Source organism: Heteronotia binoei, chromosome 13, assembly GCF_032191835.1.
Source record: "Heteronotia binoei isolate CCM8104 ecotype False Entrance Well chromosome 13, APGP_CSIRO_Hbin_v1, whole genome shotgun sequence".
NCBI lineage: Eukaryota > Metazoa > Chordata > Lepidosauria > Squamata > Gekkonidae > Heteronotia > Heteronotia binoei.
This window is the reverse complement of record NC_083235.1, coordinates 26204292-26224745: the sequence shown is the minus strand read 5'-3', so window position 1 is coordinate 26224745 and position 20454 is coordinate 26204292. Positions and strand designations below refer to the sequence as shown.

Genomic DNA, 20454 nt, shown 5'->3' with positions numbered 1-20454 from the left:
TCCCCTAAAGGGGGTTTAAAGCAGATCAGATAAGTTCAGCCATCAAGTCTCTTATATAACTAAAGATTGGTGTGGTCTCCTCATGCAGGTATTTTCAATATTACCAAGTTAGGCAGAAACTTTTGCAAGCCTTGAAAAAGAATGAGGGAGAGTTCCCCCTGCCTTCTCATTCTTTTGTCCCACTTGAAATCTGCTTCAGTCCTGGTTCTCCTTTTTCATGCTTGTCAGAGATATTGCCATTCAAAAGATAGTATAGGAAAAACACTTACAATAGTAGGAGGATCAATGTCACTTATCTTGATATTAGAAGATTCTAAGGTCCAAAGTGTAGAGTGCAGAAGGAAAGAGAAAGAAGCCGGTGGCTGACCCTCTTGCCTTCAGGGGTGACCCCTCTATGAACCGATCTAGAAGCGGCTCTGGAAGCTTACTGGTCTATCCTAGCCAATACTTGCTACAACTAACAACTTCTCAAGGTTACTTGCAGTTTCTCTCTAAGCAATACAGTTCAGCTCAGGACAGTGGAAGCACTGAGGCAATTGCACAAACTTCTCTGAAGAGTTCCAACCTGTAGCTTTCTCCTCACAAGGTTTTCTGCAGACCGTCAAGCTTCTTACAGTCCTCTGGTTATCAGGTGGTTGCTTCTGTTGATTTCAGCCAACTGCAATGCCCCAGACACAGAGTGTCTTCTGCAAGGCCAGCATGTGGGAGTCGCCGGGGTAGGCGACTGCCTAGGGTGCCACCCTGTCAGGGGTGCTGATGGGCACCCCTTTACTCCCCCTTTCCATGTGGTACTATTGCACCAGCCAGCAGGCAAGCCAAGAGCCCCGGTTGGTGATGCCATGCCACTGCTTTTCTTTGCAGGACAATTGTTGCCTGTACTCGTCAGAGGCTTCCAAGGAAGCCTCCAAAGAGCACCCCATTTTACTGCTGCCTGCAGCTTTCAAGTTGAAAGAGTCTGGGCAGCGGCACCTTCCCATTGCACTAGTCAGAGCTGAAGATTTCCAGGGGGGTGATGAGGGGTTTTTTTAAAGGGGGCGTTAGGCCAAATAAGTTTGGGAACCTCTGAAATAGACTATCATGTATGTTGTAGATGCAAAATGAAATCTGGAGATTTCATATGCATAGTAGTCTTGTCCTATTGGTGCTAAATTCTGGAAGAGGTTATTTTGGCCATGAATTCAATGGTAATTCTTAAGATATCAAATAGAAGTGTGCAGGCACACAAAAGCTTATACCCAGATGAAACTTTGTTGGCCTTAAATCTGCCACTAGATTCAAAGTTTGTTCTGCTGCTTCAGACACCAACACGGCTACCCACCTGAATAGATCCCAAAGTTATTTAACGTGGCCTCCTTCAGAAGGATATTATAAAAGAACAAATAAATATGTTTTCAGATTTCCTGACCGTTAAAAGGTAAATTGCCAAAAACTCTGAAAAGTACTGGAAATCTGAATATTAAAAACTGGATAAATAACACCTGGAAGGTAGCCAAACTGCTAAGTGAAATGGCCCTATCCATTAACAGATGGCAGATGACCAACTTCACTTTAGTATTTTTAAATGGTTATAAATATTTATTCGATTTTTTAGGGAGGGAGGAAAGGAGGATTAAAATGTTGATACTTATACTTCTTCCATTATTATTATAAAAAGTAACCATTATTATTATAAAAAGTAACTGTTCACAGGTAAAACATATATTGCTTTGCTTCTTGCAACTTTCTGTACTTTTATATTTAAAATACCACCAGCACCCCCGTCCATACATCAACCAGGTTTAAAAATTAATGTCTTCCATATCGGATCAATAGCCAGTAAGTGCTGAGAAGCGGCATAATAAGAGCAGCGAAAACAGCATCCCTTCCCCAAGGCCTGCCCTGAACCGTTACAAAACCCTCCCCATCCCCATCCTTCCCCTAGTGACTACAACTTCCAGGAAGCATTGCGCGCCGCAACAAAACGCTTCGTCTTCCTCTCGCTCTCCAATCAATTCTCGCGAGATTTGGGTTTTCCTCCCCTCAGCTGGCCTAGGCGGTTTCTTCCCATCACTCTACCTGGCGATGGCCGATCCCAAGTACGCGGACCTTCCCGGCATTGTGAGTGCGAGAGGAAGCGGGTGTCTGTGGAGAAAGGAAAAAGAAGGCGGGGGGCAGCATAAGGCATGGGAGAAAGGCTGGGGAGTCACCCGGTAGGGAAGGGTGGGGTGGCTGGGAGGGTGGTTTTGTCTTATGGTTGCTGTTTGGAGGGGAAGAGGATGGGTTGGAGGCGAGCCAGGCAAAGAGGGAATGTTGTTGGAGTTGTGGAGATGAACTGGAGAAGGTGGATCCTCCTGGATTAAAGGAAAGCGCAGGGTGAGGCAGAGTCTGAGGGGCTTCCAAGGCTGAAACCCCTCAAGGAACTTGTGGTGTCATCATAAAGAAAAGAACACCCACAAGCATGTGCAGAGTGTACCCCTCTCAGTGCCTGAGATCGTGGGTGTGCAGAACCCAGCTGTGGGGTATTGGTTTCTAGGGTGATGTAATCATAAATGGTAGACTAGAGCATCCACAAGATTATGCATGAGATAGAGAAGGTAGAGAAGAAGTACTTTTTTCGCTTTCTCACAATGCAAGAACTGGTGGACACTCCATGAAATTGCCCAGCAGTCGGGTTAGAACGGAGAAAAGGAAGTACTTGTCCACCCAAAGGGCAATTAGCACATGGAATTCACTGCAGCAGGAGGTGGTGGCTGCTACATGCATAGATGGCTTCACGAGGGGACTGGATAAACATATGGTGCAAAAGTCCATCAGTGGCTATTAGCCACAAGGTATAGATGGAACTCTGTTTCTGGGGAAAGTGATGTTCTGTATTCTTGGTGCTTGGGGAAGAGGGGCAACAGTGGGAGGACTTCTAGTGTCCTTGCCCCACTGATGGACCTCCTGATGGTACCTGGGTTTTTTTTTTTGCCACTGTGTGATAGAGTGTTGGACGGGAAGGGCCATTGGCCTGATCTAGTATGACTTTTCTTATGTTCAGAAGGATGTGCAGAGTGCTTCTCCTCCCTCCCGAAAACTCTTAAGGGACTGAAGATCTCTCAGTAATGGTGTCCATAACCTAGCTGTGGTTATTTTCTGGAGATGTGTTAGAATCATGAAGGAAAGAGTATCCACAGGCATATGCAGAGCGCTCCCCCAGCAACCCTGAGAAAGTACAGTGGGATAGTGGCTGTGTCCTTCCTTGAGGGGAGATCCTTAGTTCTCTCCGCTGTAGTTCAGGTACATCTGTACAAAAGGAAGAAAACTGGTGAATCCTGAGGGCAGGAAAAGGTTGGGCTTGTTCATGGGGGATATCTTGGAGGAAATAGGATGGGCAGTGATTGAGTCCTGTCAAAATGTCGTGTACCTGTGAGTCACACCTATATTGATATACCAGTATAAGGTAGATTAATGTGTTCAAGGGATGGGTCTCTCAGGGCTGGTATTGTTTCCATGTGATTGGCAAGGGCTCCCAAGGGCCTTATGCCAAGGCCTTTCCCTTTTAATCAGAGACTTCAGAGGTTGAACCTGCAGGCAAAGCAGAAGTTCTACCATGGAGCTATGGCCCTACCTGATAACTGTTTTGCTATCAGACTATCTGTCCCAAACTCAAATTTCCAATTTTAATATGGCTGGAGGCAAGTGCAGTCTTTGAAACTTGGGAGCCTGAGGACCAATTTCTTCTCCAGTGTTTTAAACAGAAGGAAGTGCGAGCAAGTTGTTATTTGGGATAAGTGCCAACCTGTTTTCCAAGCAAAACAATGCTAAATTATAGTTTTCTAATTGGGAGAACAAAAGGGAGAGCACGTGTCAGATGTTGGAGCCAGCAGTACAGGAATTAAAGATGCAGTTCCACTCTATGAGGTGGAAATCCTCTTTGAGTATTATACTGGGGTTCAGCAGATAACTTAGAACAGGGGTGGCCAATGGTAGCTCTCCAGATGTTTTTTGCCTACAACTCCCATCAGCCCCAGCCATTGGCTATGTTGGCTGGGGCTGATGGGAGTTGTAGGCAAAAAAACATCTGGAGAGCTACCATTGGCCACCTCTGCCTTAGAAGCCTTAATTTTCCCCATGCATTCCTATCATTATAGTCTCTTATCATATTGGATCACTGAAAATTTACAGTGGGTGAAACAGAAAGGGCAACTGCAGGGCAGTGTGTGTTCTGAGTTCCAGTAGAGTTCCACTGAGGCCTGGCTAGTTGCCTGCATGAACTGTAGACCCTCGAGCATGCCCCCAGAATCCTTAGCATATAAGCTGATGTAGAAAAGATTCCCTGATGGTAGAAAGTTTGAAAACAACTGTTCAGTCCGTAACTGATTGTACATGTTGGTGTAAGAACATAAGAAGAGCCCTGCTGGATCAAACCAGTTGTTCATCTAAGTCCTGCATCTGTCTTACACAGTGGCTAACTAGTTTCCCTGGAGGCCAACAACAAGGTGCAGTTGCTGAATCCTTCCCTGCTGTTGCCCTCTTCCGCTGTATTTCAGAGGTTTACTCTCCCAACTATGGAGGTTCCGTGTATTCAAGTAGTAGCCAGGGATGGACCTATCTTCCATTGATCTATCTGACCCCCTTTTAAAGCCATCTGCGTTCATAGCCATCACTGCTTCCACTGGCAGTGAATTCTGCAATTCAATTACTCATTGAGCAAAGGAGTATTTCCTTTTTTCCATCCTGTACCTAGTGCCCATCAGCTTCATTGTGTACCCCTGAGTTCTAGCATGATGAGAGAAAAGGCAGGTGAACCATGACAGATATTTGTGGCCCAGTAACTTTTGTGGGCTTTCTTGTAAGACCTCTCAGTAGTATGTTACTCGAATAATTTGTTCATGACTCTAAATGACTCTTTACCTGGTGGTTCCTTGAACCTGGCGCACCTTATTTCCTTGTGTTCTCTCTCTGAAATGCAATGTATTAATGCAATAATTAATTTGTAGGGGAAGAGGATTAGTTTATGGTGGTTCTTTGCTGAGGATAGGTCTCAGTCATCTTTGAGTCCGGTCCAGATCTCTGATTCTGTGTTTTCATTCTCACAAAAATGTGTTTTGTGTTTCTAGGCCAGGAATGAACCTGATGTTTATGAAACAAGTGATCTCCCCGAAGATGATCAAGCAGAGTTTGATGCGGTAAGCTCATGTGAAATTCAGCTGCTTCTTCATTAGTGTTTTGGCTAGATAGCGGTTTTAAATGGGTGTGCCAGTTCCTCAGGCCATTTTCAAAAGTTTCCTTTGCTTCCTAAATGGCTTGGGTTTCTTTATGCTTCTGTGACTTTGAACATGATATAATTTGATAGTGTAAATGTGTGTTTAGAAGTCTGAATGTCTGGATTTTTCTTAAGGTGCAGCTGGAAAAGATGCATCAACTCCTGAAAAACACTGGAATTCATAAATAACTCCTGGAACCTATTTTATATTCCCTAGTTTCGAATAGATATAAATATTCCAGGGAGGGCCCCATCTATTCATTAATAATAATCTTCTTTCCCATTGAGATTAGACACTTAAGAATTGATTAGATTTCAAAGCCTTTGAATGTCTTATTCTCACTTGCCAGGAGAGAACAAAACACGTGTCCTGGAATTCATAATTTTCACAATGTTTTGTTTTGTGAGTTCTCAATGAAATATCGTCATTTTGTTGGCTGATTACAGGGCTTTCTTGAAGTGCCCTTGAAGCCTGTGTTCAGAAGTTGTGCTGCAAATATTCCTTGATATAAACCGTGGCTTTTATTTATGAGACTCTTTTTGAAAAGAACAGCTTATAAAAGCCTGGCTTTCAAGTCACGGTGGTTTGTTTTCTGTTCTTTCAGCATGTGTGTGAAAGGAAAAAGAATTTAGAAGATGGTGTTCAGTGGTTAGAAGAAGATTTGTTCTGCCTTAATCTGCACACAGCTTGACTACTGCTAACAGGAATGGGAAATTCACCTTCATTTAGGACAGTCCAATTTTAGGTGTTTGCATTTATCACTGTAGCCAGGGAGGCACAATATCTCAGCAGTAAACATCTCCTTTCCATGTAGAAGGTCTGAGGTTCTAGCCTTAGCATCTCCAATAGAATGGACCAGGTAGTAGGTGATGGGAAAGATCTCTACTTGAGAAACTGGAGAGCCACTGCCAGTCCAAATTGATGGTTCAGATATGGACAGATTAATGGCCTAGTTCATACAAGTCAACTTCATGTGGATAAGATTTGCTTTATTCCAAAGGGTTAGGGTGTGTTTGCACATGCATTAACAAAAATAAATTTTACTCCTTTTCGGATACAGGCAGGTTATTTCCAGTTCTGGGAGCCAGGGCTCTTCATAAAGCTCAGCAAATATTTAATTAAATAGGCACTGGGATCAAATTCCCATGAATGTAGATGACCAAGTACCTTGGATTTTTCTAGTTCTGTCCATCATGAATTTAGTATTGGTGGATTCACATATTACTCATGAAAGGCTACTGTTATTGTCACAGTAAGGGTTGGGAAACCATTGCAGAACTGGCAGAATCCCAGTTTGTAGATTGTCTAGATTATCCCTTGAAGATAGGATTGCCAGCACTGCCTCTGCAGATGCAGAGAGATTTTGAAGATGGTGTCTGGAGAGGGTGAAGTTTGGGAGGAAGTAATGTCACATCTAGGTGATGTTCTAGGGAGTTTCCCTAATCTCTGTGGTAAAAATCATAGAGACATGGGGAAATTCCTAGAGTGTTGCTATGGAGGCTATTTTTAGACTATGTATTTTTCTGGTTTTTCAGTTTCTCAAACATAGGGTATTAAGGACTGGATGTTTGCCAGTGTGGGTGTGCAAATTGCAAGCCAATTACAGTGTGTAGGTCCCCTACAAAATTAGAAGTACATCAGAAAAGATTACATCAATATAAATAACAGAGCAATCACAATAAAATTACAAAAATCCAATAAAATCCATCCCAATTTTGTACAGCAGGATGGTCCATCTAGATGGTATAACAAGATAGCACTGCAGTGTGATATATTACTCATGAAATGACTGTATTTTCTCATTGTTGCTACCACCAAACCTAATGCTAAGCCAGTGATACTCCGTGGCTTGGAAGCCACATGTGGCTCTTTGACATACTGCCTGTGGCTCTTCGGAGTACTGTTTCCCAATGTGGCACCCATTCCATATTACGTGATAAAAAGTGAGGTCATGCCACCGGTGACTGTCTGAGCACAGTTCCCCCAGTGTGCTGCTTCCTCCATGTTCCAGGATAACTGGCAAGGTCACTGTGGTTGGCAAGTGGTTCCTGCCTTGAAACAGCTCCCGTGGCAGGGACTAGAAGAAAGGTGAGCAGCAAACCTCCCTGTGCTAAAAGGACCGTTCTTTCTCGCAATGCTCTCTCCCTCCTCTAAAGCAGGGGTATCAAACTTATTATGAGGGCCGGATCTGACATAAATGTGACCTTGTTGGGCTGGGCCATGTGCGTCATAAAATGTAATGCTAGGTAGGGGAGATGTAAACTTTTAAAACGGATACAAACACACACACTCAACTTAATCCACCTCACTGGCCTGTTGAGCCTCAGCCAACAGAAGGAAGAGAGACTTGGCTCAGTAGCTCTACTGTGCAGTTGAGAGAGCCTGGCAAAGCAAGCTATTTCTCCCCTAATTCCTCCCCAAGGGGGGAGCTTTACTCTGTAGCTCCAGTGCGATTGAGGAAGACTGGCAAAGCAAGCTGTGATGCAGAAGGAAGCAAGAAAGGGAGAAGAAAGCAGATGACAGTGAGTTCATGGGCCTGATAGGAACCCTCCAGGGGCCTAATTCGGCCCCCAGGTTGCGTGTTTGACATCCCTGCCCTAAAGCTTCAGGACTTTCATTCCAACAAGCTGGCTGCAAAACAGAGTAGAACCATCACTATGGCAGCCACCCCGGGGAAAAGAGCACACTGGCCACAATGGTGGTGGTAGTTTTTTCCTCTGGGAGCCCTGCCTCTCCTCCTGAGGAGAGAGTGGGGAGGCAGATAGGAAAGCCCTTCCCTTGCCTCCAGATACACAGGGGGCCAGCTAAAGTTCTACACTGGTGGGGAGAAATAACCCTACATGCTCAGAAGCTACCTGGTAATTTTTAAAAAGTGATATCTTTAATTTTAATAACTTTGTATTGTTGTATCTGTGTGGTTGATGAAGTGGCACACAGGAATCTTGTGTGTGGTTTGATTGTGATTGTGCTTCTGGCTTCCTGCAAGTTACAGAGTGACTATCGCTATCTGAGACTTTTCAGTTTTCAGTCATTTTAAAGCTATCACAAAAATACACAACCCCAGTTGTCACCACCACGAGAAGCTACTCTAATGCTAACCTCCCCAGTTTCTCATAATTTCGTCACTGCTTTAAAATAATGCCCATAATGCTCCTTCTGGGCCAATGTTTCGACAGCTTTTTAAAAATGTTTTTGTAAATGTTTTAATTCCCCTGGGGGGGTCTCTCGGCGGCCGCCCTCCCGGCGGGCCTCGTCGCCAGCTGTGGAGGTCTCAGAAAGAGAGGCGGTTGGGTTGCTTCACCCTTCTGACACTCCTTTCCCCGGCTCAACAGTGGAGGCTCCCGTAATCTCTCTCTTTCTCTGTGCTGGGCAGCCTCCCCGTCTCATTCACCTCTCTTCCTCCTTGACCTCTCAGCCTGGCTTCCTTTTATGTCCCTATGAGTCACACCCCTTTTTCCCTGCTCCCTCCCTGGGCTGGCCCCGCCCCTCTTCAAAAGCTCCGATGCCGGACCTTGTGTCCTGGGGCAGTTTCCTCATCTGACCTTCGTGCTGGCCCTTGGGTGGGCAGGCTAGTGCTGCGGTTTGGGGCAAGCCTCGACGGCCTGTTGCGGGCTGGCCCCGGCTCTCCTCTGGAAGTCAGCTGGCTTCTCCCACGTTGGGTGGCCGCAGAGTCTGGCACGGCCGCCGCATGGCCCTCTGGGCTCCTTGGACCATGTTGGGGTGAGCGGGGGTGCCGTGCTGGCTTGCGGCGGGGTTGGCATGAGACTTGGCCATGGGGGTGGTCGGGAGGGGAGCGACCCCGGCCGTGGGGGCAGCCGTGGGGGGTCCAACCCCCCCCTCTCGGCCGAGTTCCAAGGCAGGATAGTGGTGTATTTTTGGGTTTTTAAAATGTTGATGGTTTTTAAAAAGTGATTTTATTATGTATCTATTAAATTAATAGCCTCCTTGGTGGCCCTTGTGAGGGTATAAAGGTGGGATGTAAAGTTTGTAAATAATAAATAGAAAACTCCATTCAGTGGGAACCAGTGTAGAAGGCAACTAGTTAAGAAATAAATTCAGCTATCCCATTGAGTCACGTAAAGTTTGCAGATAAGAAACAATGGCAAGAAATTGATGCATGTGCATTTGATAGCATATAACAAAACATATTCTGATGTGAAATGGGAAACAAGCATTGTGCCTTTATTGAGGATCACAGAAAGACACTACAATAAAATAATTGTCAAATGCACAATGACATTTTTTAGGTGGCATTACAATCTGGCAGTTGGAATTTGTTAAGCCTTAGACTACCACACATGCAGATAGTTGCGTGAAGATACTCGCCTAAAAACAAGGATCAAACAAAATGAAGGACTTTGATTCCAAGCATTCTAAGCCAAGCATCATTTTCTCAGGTGCCAATATGGGACTAAAAGCCAGAGTTTACTGTTGTAAAGCTGAGTGCCGCATAGAGCAGCAGATGCAGCAGTTGGCTGGCCACAGTCTGGGGTCAGTACATGGCAGACATCCTATGTGCTTTCTCTGCCCTGGTTGTGTGTCAAGATCTTTGGCAGCTTGTCACCATTTTAAGTACTGTTGGCTACATCTGCAGCGAGTCAGAGTAATTCAGTGTAGAGAAAGTCATCTTTTCAGCTCCTGTTGTTTGGAATGTGAATAGAATGAGCCCTAACTATGGCACCTTGACTTTCTTGGAGGGATGTTGGGTTGATTTTTAAAAAATTGAATGAAACCCGATGTCTTGCCTTTAGCTGGAGAAATGTTGCAGATGAAGGTTAAAAATGCAAAGCTTGTAGAATGTGAGATCCTTGTAATCCTTCCGCCTTTCTGGGAGGGGTTTTTATTCAGCAATACTGCCCATGCTTTACATCCAGAAGATCCCAAGGTGCGTTTTGGGGGTGCGGGGAATTGAAGTTGTGAGGCTGGAAAAAAATATTGGCCTGAGACCCTGGAGGAGCTGCTGCCAGTCACAGTAAACAATACATGCCAAGAGCTAGCGTGGTGTAGTGGTCAGAGTGCCAGACTCTAGGAGATGCAAATTTGAATCCTCACTCTACCATGGAAACTCACTGGGTGATCTTGGGCCAGTCGCATACACTCAGCCAGATCTACCTCATAGGGTTATTGTGGTGAGCAGGGGGTTTTTTTTGTAGAAAAAGCCCAACAGGAACTTATTTACATATCAGGCCACACCCCCTGATGTCACCAATGTTTCACACAGGGCTTTTTTGTTGAAAAAGCTCAGCAGGAACTTGTTTGCATGTTAAGCCGCTCCCCCTGATGCCAAGCCAGCCAGAACTGTGTTCCTGCAAAAAAACAACAAAACAACCCTGGTTGTGAGGATTAATTGGAAGGGAGGAAGTAAGATGCTCTGGGTTCCCACTGGGGAGACAGGCAGGGCAGAAATAAAGTAGAGAAACATATGAACCAATGGTCTGACTCAAGTGAAGGCCATCTCACATGTTCAGATGCATCTAGCCCAACGTGCAAGCAATATTATTTTATCTTAATTTCATCTCTGGACCTACTTCTGCACTGATGCATAGAATGCACCCAATGGGAACCACCGCCTTTGATATGTGTTATTTGTCTTATTGTATTTTATGGTTTTAGCTTGTAGTTTTTAATTGTTTTAACTCTTGTGATCCGCCCTGAGCCTGCTTGTGGGAAAGGGCGGAATACAAATTAACAAAAATAAATAAATAAATAAATAGCTACTCGGTTCTGGGAGATTCATAAGAAGCACATTAAGTCCATCAGCTGGTGTTTGCCCCAGCGTTGGACTGTTTGGATGTATACCGCCAGCAAACATGGAAGTTTCTTTTTGCTGTCCCAGTGCGGAAAACCTCTCCTCCATGAATTTGGGGAATCTTTTTAAAAAGCCATCATTCCACCTCATCTAGTGGCAATGAATTCAATCTGTTAATTATGCTTAGTGCCATAGAGAAGGGTTTTTAAACCTTTTTGAGCTTGTGGGCACCTTTGGAATTCTGACACAGCGTGGTGGGCGCAGGCACAAAATGGGTGATGCAGGAAGTGAAGCCAGACACAAAATGATTGCCACAGTCACACAGTGAAGATCTTTGTGCTATGGTGGCAGCTGCTGCCAGGCGATGTTGTTAAAAATCTTGTCAATTAGATCTCCAATGGCCACTCAGAAGCCTTGCTGGACAAAAGCCCCATCTGCTTCCTCTCACTTTCCAAAAACATTTGGTGGGTGCCAGGAAAGCTGTTGGTGGGCACACATGGTGTCCATGGGCACCGTGTTGGGGATCCCTGCCATGGAGAACAATGCTTATAAACAATGGAATAAATGACATATTTCGTTTGCTCTGTCCTGAACCTATCGTGGGTCAGCTTCATGGAGTGACTCTTAAAAATGGGGGAGGGTGCAGAAAATCTCTCTCACTCCACCATTCATAATTTTATGGCCGTTTGTTTGCCCTTGGGCGTTCCCTTTGTTGCAGTAGCTGGAAATGCTTTTCTCTCCAAATGCTGACGTGGACCAAGTGTGAGGTATTTTGTGTATCATAGCTGCTTAGATTCGGGAGCTGGGTGCGATTAGCACCTGCATTTTCCAGCACACTTCAGGTCTCTGGGTTTCCCATGCACTCTCACAAACACAATGAGACACAAAATAGATGTTGAACTCCCAGTGACTGGTTTACCTTGATATTTTTCTCCCTCCTGTCTTTGAAAACGAACCCTGTAAACGGGGCGTGTTTATGTACGCCCTTAAAGGCTTTGCTGCCGCTGTGTGTTCCTTCTTATCCAGGCAGCTGCTCCTGAGGGGAATTGCGTGCGGCACATTTAGTCTCATGGTAACTGGCTGTGGGGAATGGGGGAGGGAGGAAAAGAGGAGCCGAATAAAGCATTACCTTGGCATTGCTAGCCAAGGGCATGCTGAACGGAAGAGACGAGCACAGGTGTTTGTTTTGTCACTGATGTCGGCTTCGGAAAAATCCCTGCTCTTGGGTGCTGAAACATTTGATGCTAGCGGCTAACAGTTCAAAAATATGGAACATTTTAGCCCCACGCCTGATAATTCTGCATTGGACACTTCTCATGATCTTGTGTGAAAGGAAATAAAATTCTGCACTCAGTGCAAAGTATTTGGATAGCTATTTAAGGAATTATGGAGGTTTTTTGCCTGTGTGTGCATAATGGCATCTGCATTACACTAATTTGAAGCCATATTTTAGTCTAAATCCAGTGTTAGAGGGTTATTTTCCTCACTTCCACTCCAGAATTTGAAAGATATGTGAACATAAGAGCAGCCATGTTGGATCAGGCCAATGGCTCATCCAGTCCAACACTCTGTGTCACACAGTGGCCAAAATACACACACACACACACATATATATACACACACATACATACACACACACACACACACACTGTGGCTAATAGCCACTGATGGACCTCTGCTCCATTTTTTTATCTAACCCCCTCTTGAAGCTGTCTATGCTTGTAGCTGCCACCACCTCCTGTGGCAGTGAATTCCACATGTTACCCTTTGGGTGATAAGGAATGCTAGGATGGTGAGGTGAAAGATGTATGTGAACAGAAGGTATATGTGGGAAAATGATACCTGTTTCACAACTCCCAGACTTAGTAAACCTCCAGTGCACGGCTGAAGCACAAGGACAGCGTAGCAGTGTTATCCATCCTGTAGAAGCTGCTGTGCAAAGTGGGTTTAGGCGTTGAAAAGAGGGTTGCAAGTATGCAAAATGCCACTCCCCCCCATGAGGCACTGTAATAGTCCTGATTGCCAGTGCTGACATAACACAAGCTGCATAGCATAGTGGTTAGAGGTGGGTTCCCCAACATGGTGCCCTGGAAGCATTTTTAGAAAATGGGCGGGGGCAGTTTTGTCCAACAAGACTTTTGACTGGCCATTGGAGATCTGATTGTGGTTCAGCTTTTTAAAAGCTTTGCTTTGGCACAACTGTGGCACATAGTCGCCCTAGTGCCAGCACCACAGCTGCTGATCAATAGTCTTTGAATGTGTGTGTGTGTGTGGTGGGGGGTTCTGTTGGATTTTAACTGGGAAACATTACAGCTTTTAGTAGCCCTAATAGGCCAGCTTGCCTGATCTTGCCAGAGCTCGGAAGCTGACTCCATTCCACCAGCAATTTGCTTTGGCAGCAGCTGTCACCACAGCAAAAGGATCTTCACTGTATGACTGAAGGTAAGCTGTAGCAGCCGCCTTATGACTGGCCCCGCCTCCTTCAGCAGCCGTTTTACAGCTGTATCCACTATAATGTGTTAGAATTCCAAAAGTGCTGAAAAAAGTTGGGTTCCACTGTGTTGGTGTGTTGGACTAGGATCTGGGACATCCAGGTTTGAATCCCCGCTCAGCCATGGTGACCTTGGGCCAGTCGCATGCTCTTGGCTTCACCTGACAAATAGGGGTGTGGTTGGGATAAAATAGAGGATAAGGGAACAAGGTGAGCTGCATTGGGTCCCCCCTTGGGGAGAGAGGCAGGGCATAAACAAATCAGGTAAATATAAATATTGTTTCATACTATTATTACTGTTCTTCCCTAATTAGGTATTGCACATAAATGCAGACCAAGACACAGGCATTGCTTATTGTGGACAGCCTAGGTCTCGGGTCTGATCTATCAGCACTGGCAGCAGAGCTGTTTGTTTAGTGCCTCTGGTCATGTCAAAAGTGGAGCATGCATTGGCATTAGATATGGCCACGAACTGAGCCAAAAATCATGATTCGTGCATGAATCGGGCCAATTTGTAGTTCATTCCAAACTGGTTCTGACCTTGGTGCTTCGTTGGTTCATTTTTGCAGTTTGTTTTCCCAGAACGCCTGGCATTGATTCAGTCCATTCTTAGTCAGTGCTGGAAGTGGGCTTCTGGGAGCCCTAGAAACATCCATAGCTTGATTGGCAGTTCTGGGAGCCAATCATGAAGAGAGAAGAGGTTGAGCTTTCCTGAGGGCACCTCTTTGTGCGACTATAAATGGGACATTCCACATCCAATCTTTGCCAGACTTGGAAGGCGGCTGCAGGAGAGCCTGCTGAAGACTTCCACTGAGTTTTACACCTCCCAAACCAAATGGACCAACAAACTGAGTTAGAAATCAAATGAATCATGAAAGTGAAATGAACCACCATTTCCCCTGGTTTGTGCCCATCCCTAATTGGCACCCAACTTTTAGAGCCATATGAGCACCCAGTCCAGGTGAGCAGCAGAACCCTCAGACTCATTGCAGGTTTCCCTGTGAGTGCTCAGAAGCTGAGCAGGGTCAGTACTTTGATGGGAGACCACTAAGGAAAAATGGGGCTGCTAAGCAGAGGAAGGCAATGGCAAACCACCTCTGCTTCTCTCTTGCTTTGAAAGCCCCATGGGGTGGAACTTCAGGGGGTTGCCATGACTCAACTGTGACTTGTTGGAACACTTTAGCTTTTATTACAGTTGTAACCTGTCATTACCTGCATGAAAGAAACTGAATTTCCTGCTTAAAAACTTTCCAGCTCAAGAGCGTCTGCGTTGAAAGACTGATGTTTGAGGCCAAAAGAGAAAAGCATCATTTTCATTTCCTGTAGATTTAGAGATGGTTCACCATTAAAAATATCTGGATAAAGAATGGGGGAGCAAATGAAACCCCCTGTGGAATAGGAGGTGGCACAAAGATCTCATCATGTAAATTATTCACTCAGTGAAAGTAGGTCAGGGCTCGGGGAGGAGGAATGTCAAAAGTTTCTCTCTTTTTTGTGGCAGGAATCACTGCTGAATGACTGTATAGGGGAAGACAGGCTGGAAAAGCAGTAACTTTTTTGGGAACAGAGTGGCGGTAGTGATTGAGAAGTGAGAAGCAGATTTGTTGACACTCTACTTTTGAGACCTTGCAAAGCCCACTCATTACTTTGCTATAGCAAAAACTACAAAAAATTTCAGCTAGCTGGGAACATCCAGCAAGTAACACTTTGGTGATGAAACCCACTGGTAAATAGATGCGGAAAGCTCCTCATTCTGGATAACTAGGGTTGCCAATGTCCAGGTGGTGACTTGATTTCTCCTGGGATTGTAACTGGTCTCCAGATGACAGAGATCCATTTCCCTGGAGAAAATGGCTGCTTTGGAAGGTGGACTCTATGGCATTATACCCCTTGATGTCCTTCTCCAAACCCCATCCTACTCAAATTCCATCCCCCCCCCCCAAATCTCTAGGTATTTTCCAACCTGGAGATGACAACTGTATGTTTAGTCTGCTCGCACTATTATATTGGTCTGCCCCATGGGTGGAATTCTAGCAGGAACTCGTTTCATATTAGGCCACACACCCCTGATGTAGCCAATCCTCCAAGAGCTTACAAGGCTCTTTTTGTAAGCTCTTCGAGGATTGGCTACATCAGGGATGTGTGGCTGAATATGTAAAGGAGCTCCTGCTAGAATTCCACCCTTGATCTGCCCCCTTCCTATCTTTTCTCTGCATTTATCCTTAGTCCTCAATTCTCACCCTTGTGGACTTTCTGCACTGCTGTTCTCCCTACCTTCTGATTCATTATTTTCTTCACAGGGCCATTTGTGCCCGTGAAACAGAAGACTGGGGCACCTTAAAGGACAACAGATGTCCATGCGCTTCTGTTTCGTTCTGCTGCGGTAGACTGATGCAGCTACCTCTGTGGAAATATCCATGCATGTGACATTTTTAACATCAGTTCATTTTTAGTTTTAGAAAATGTATAGCCTGCACTTCTGCTCAAATGAGTGCTCAGAGCAGCGTAAAGATTTAAAATGCAGCAATTAAAATGTCAAAAGCCAGTAATAAAACTGTACTCCAAATTAAAGAACCCAAGGAGCTTGAATGCATGTGAAGCTGCCTTATACGGAATCAGACCATTAGTCTAGTGCAGTCAGTATTATCTACTCAGACCAGCAACAGTTCTCCAGGGTCTCAGGTAGAGGATTTCACATACCCTACTGCCTGGTCCTTTTAACTGGACATATTGGGGATTGAACCTGGAGCTTCTACAAGCCAAGCAGATGCTCTAGCACTGAGCCATGGGGCTCTTCCCCTTAAAAACTAGCCCTTGAGATGAAAAAGGTCAATGGGTACCACAGAACTACAGTCCCTCCAGAACATACATGAAACTGCCTTCTATTGACTAAGACCATTGGCCTATCAAGTTCAGTATTGTCTACTCAGACTGGCAGCAACTCTCTCTAAGTTCTCAGATGCATCACCTGCTGCCTGATCCAGGGGTGTCAAACTCATTTGTGATGAAGGCTGAATCTGACATAAATGAGACCTTGCTGGGCTGGACCATGTGCGTCAAAAAATGTAATGCCAGGTAGCAGAGACAGAAACTTTATGAAGGACACAGGCAAACACAATTAAAGATTTTTAAAAACTTAAGACATGTTTAAAACTTTAGCATCTTTGTATCTCTCTCGTGCAATCCAGGGAACTGAGCAAAGGAAGTTCTGGCTCTTTCCTTCCTTCCCCAGGGGACTAGGAAGGGGAGGAGCCTCAGCCAATGGAGAAAATAGAGGCTTTGCTCTGTAGCTCCTGTGTGATTGAGCAAGCCTGGCAAAGCAGGCTGTGATACAGAAGGAAACAGTGAGGGGTTCTAGCCATGAAAAGCCAGACTGCACCACTTTGTCTCACACTGGACTCTTGAGCAGGTAGGTTTACAGCCACGTTGCCATTTGGACCAGCGCATTGGGATGCTGACTTGTGAGCCCTCATGAAAAGTGCTTGGGAGCAAGATGGATTGATTTTAATCGGAGCTATTAAAACCATTGATTTAAATCATCATAACAACATGAGAGAAGCCATGTTGGATCAGGCCAGTGGCCCATCCGGTCCAACACTCTGTCACACAGTGGCCCAAAAAATCCAGGTGCCATCAGGAGAAATGCTCCTTCCAAGATGTGGAGTCTTGTGAACAGAAATTCTACTTTGTGAGCCACTAAAGTTGTGAGTATTAGAGAGCCAGTTTGGTGTAGTGGTTAAGTGTGCGGACTCTTATCTGGGAGAACCGGGTTTGATTCCCCACTCCTCCACTTGCACCTGCTGGCATGGCCTTGGGTCAGCCATAGCTTTGACAGAGGTTGTCCTTGAAAGGGCGGCTGCTGTGAGAGCCCTTTCCAGCCCCACCCACCTCACAGGGTGTCTGTTGTGGGGGAGGAAGGTAAAGGAGATTGTGAGCCGCTCTGAGACTCTTCGGAGTGGAGGGCGGGATATAAATCCAATATCATCTTCTTCTACTGCATAAATTTGTTTGCTCTGGGGCCATTTCCCCCGAGCTAAGACAAAAATGTGTGAGCTGGAGGCTACAGAACTGTGTGCTAGCTTGCACTAATTCAGCTTAGAGGGAACACTGATCAGGAGGTCCACTAGTGGGGCCAGGACACTGGAAGCCCTCCCATGTACCAAGATACAGAGCATCACTGCCCCAGACAGAGAGTTCCATCTATACCCTATGGCTAATAGCCACTGATGAACCTCTGCTCCATATGTTTATCCAATCATTTTAATTACTAGGGAAAATATCTGCTCTAACAGATGAATTTCATTCCAGTGGTACCTTAGAGACCTACACTTTTTGGGGGTTGGTGGTATGAGCTTTCAAGAGTCAGAGCTCCCTTCGTCAAATTCAAGTGGGAACCTGACAAAGGGAGCTTTGCCTTTCAAAAGCTCATAACCCCCCACCCCCACCCCCCCAAAAAACTTGTTGGCCTCTATGGTGGTCTTTGACTCTAATCCAGCTGTTCTATTGCAAACCAACATGGGTACTCATGGAAATCAGCCCAGGGAAATGCTGATCACCACCTCGGGGCCAGTCAGTAATTTTTCTCCGGGCTGGTTTGGCCAGGGATCCTGGAGGTTTGTGCCATCTTCTGAGCATGGAGCAGGGGTCACTGAGGATGTATGTGTGCGTGGTGGGGGGAAGGTATTTGTGAAGTTCCTGCGTTGTGCAGGGGGTTGGACTAGATGACCCTGGAGGTCCCTTCCAACTCTGTGATTCTGTACCCTCTGAAATGGTGTGGTTTGATTTTCTTTTTTTTAACCACCCTCTGGAGAAGGATGACTTGAGCGCATACTTGCCCACATGCCACAGTGAATGTGTGACACACCAAAACTGTTCCCGCATAGTAAAAAGCATTTGGGTTTTTTTTTTTTAAAAAATCCAAGCCTGCTGTCAGCTGGGTTGCAAATGTCCTTAAGAGGACACTGTAACTCTAAAAATTGCCAAGTTCTGCCACCTCTTTTAATTAACTTTTAAAATTAATTTTCCTGGCTGCATAATCTGATTGACTCTCTGCTTCTGTAAATCGTTGAAGGGCAATAATTAACTTTTAATTGAGAAGCCTTGCTTGTTGCAAGATGATCCTCTTCTAAAGTGAACTTCCAGCTGAGAACTCACGATTCCCGACAAGACACCAGTCAGCGGTGTGGATCTGCTTGCTAAATTAAACCCCAAGACAGGAAGTGTCTAGATTTTTTTTTTTTTACACCACCCCACCTAGTAAGGATCTAATTCATGTGAGCAGAACTCATTTCAGCATGTTTGCTAAAAAATGCCTAGCTTTGAGGCTACCACCGTCCTTCTGGAATGGTAGGTCTCATGTATTACTCTACTTCCCTGTCTGCCTGATTTTCTTGCCATGTCTTGGCCCATCAAATCAATATTTGGCTAGCTCTCCAGCCTTCTGCCTCTAGGTTATAATGGCTTGCCTTATCCATGTGTTCCAGTTTAGCTTGGGTCTGAAAGGATCCTCTGTCAAGGTCTTTAATAGTTAAAAAGGTAATTCAGTTTTTCTTGTTGCTAGGATAGTGTTATTTTAGATCCAAGATGGGAGCCATGCACTTTTTAAAAACATATATATTCTTCCTCCTGCACAGCTATAAGGGCACAAGGTTTCTATCCCATATTTGGTCATCCTGGTTCAGGAGGTCACGTGTTCCAGTTTAGAATGAACCTTGTAAGATATCCCCTTGTTCATAGATATCTCCATGTTTGGAATATAAGAACATAAGAGAAGCCATGTTGGATCATGCCAATGACCCATCCAGTCCAACACTCTGTCACACAGTGGCCAAAAAACCCAAGTGCCATCAAGAGGTCCACCAGTGGGGCTAGAAGCCCTTCCACTGTGCTCCCCCCCACCAAACACCAGAATACAGAGCATCACTGCCCCAGACAGAGAGTTCCAACAATAAGCTGTGGCTAATAGACACTGATGGACCTCTGCTCCATATGCTTATCCAGTCCCCTCTTGAAGCTGTCTATGCTTGTAGCTGCCACCACCTCCTGTGGCAGTGAATTCCACATGTTAATCACCCTTTGAGTGAAGAAGTACTTCCTTTTATCCATTCTAACATTGTGCCCTTATTGTTGTGCAGGAGGAAGAATTTTATCCATACTTCCTTTTATCCGTTCTAACAGTAAACATGATCTCAGGTAAACTACAAATCTTGAATTTTAAAGAGAGATCTTTCTCTCTACCAGTCTTTCCTGTTCTGGTTTCACTGATGTAAGTAGAATTCATATCTGTACTGAATGCTCAGCATGTTCACTAAAAACACAAATTGTTCCCATCCTATGTTGAGCAGTTTGTCATGTCTTCTCCCTAGGGACAGACAGTGGGCAGAATCATAAGGTTCTTTGTAACCATTGGAGGAGAGATACGAACACTGTCTCTCCAGCCTCTGTTATAAGACTATTGCCATGTGCTTTTCTTACCTGCAAGGAGGTTTACATATTTTGATGATGCTGTCCTCCCGTATATGTGGAAAATGAGTGTCTCAGGAAGAAAACTAGATCAAACCCTTCACTTCAACAATCTGGCTATTTCCATTCAGGGAGACAAACATTTGTGGCTGTACTTGGTGGATGAAGTAGAGTCAAATGACATTACTGTGATATTTCTACAGAGACTTGTCTGCTGGTTGTGTTGCTCCAGTGTATTTGGTGGTTTCTGCAAGCTGACAGTCTGGCAAACAATCCTATTTTGGTGAAATCTTTGAACCCTATTGGTAGCGAAGCCACTTAATGCTCATTATTATTTTGATCTCCAGATGTGATTAAAAGAGGGGAAATGCTTAGCAGTTTCACGGCATCAGAGATTTTGTTCTCCACCCCCCTTGCTTGTAAATGTTGCTTGAACAGCTCTACCTGCAGAGTAATAGTAAGAGACCAAGCTCTAAAGTTTCTTGCTTGGACCAGAATGCGATGTGATGTGATGTTCTGTCAAT

General features: G+C 45.1%; 1 protein-coding gene across 1 annotated transcript in view; it reads left to right on the top strand.

The window, feature by feature from the left end:
• The first annotated feature begins 1958 nt into the window (after nucleotides 1–1958).
• The window catches only part of DCTN2 (dynactin subunit 2), a 65125-nt gene continuing 46629 nt past the window's right edge, over nucleotides 1959–20454 (top strand). The window contains exons 1-2 of the mRNA XM_060252125.1: nucleotides 1959–2097; nucleotides 5082–5150. Of these exons, the coding sequence (XP_060108108.1) occupies nucleotides 2062–2097; nucleotides 5082–5150 (105 nt within the window). The 5' untranslated portion in view covers nucleotides 1959–2061. The remainder of the gene's footprint in view (nucleotides 2098–5081; nucleotides 5151–20454) is intronic.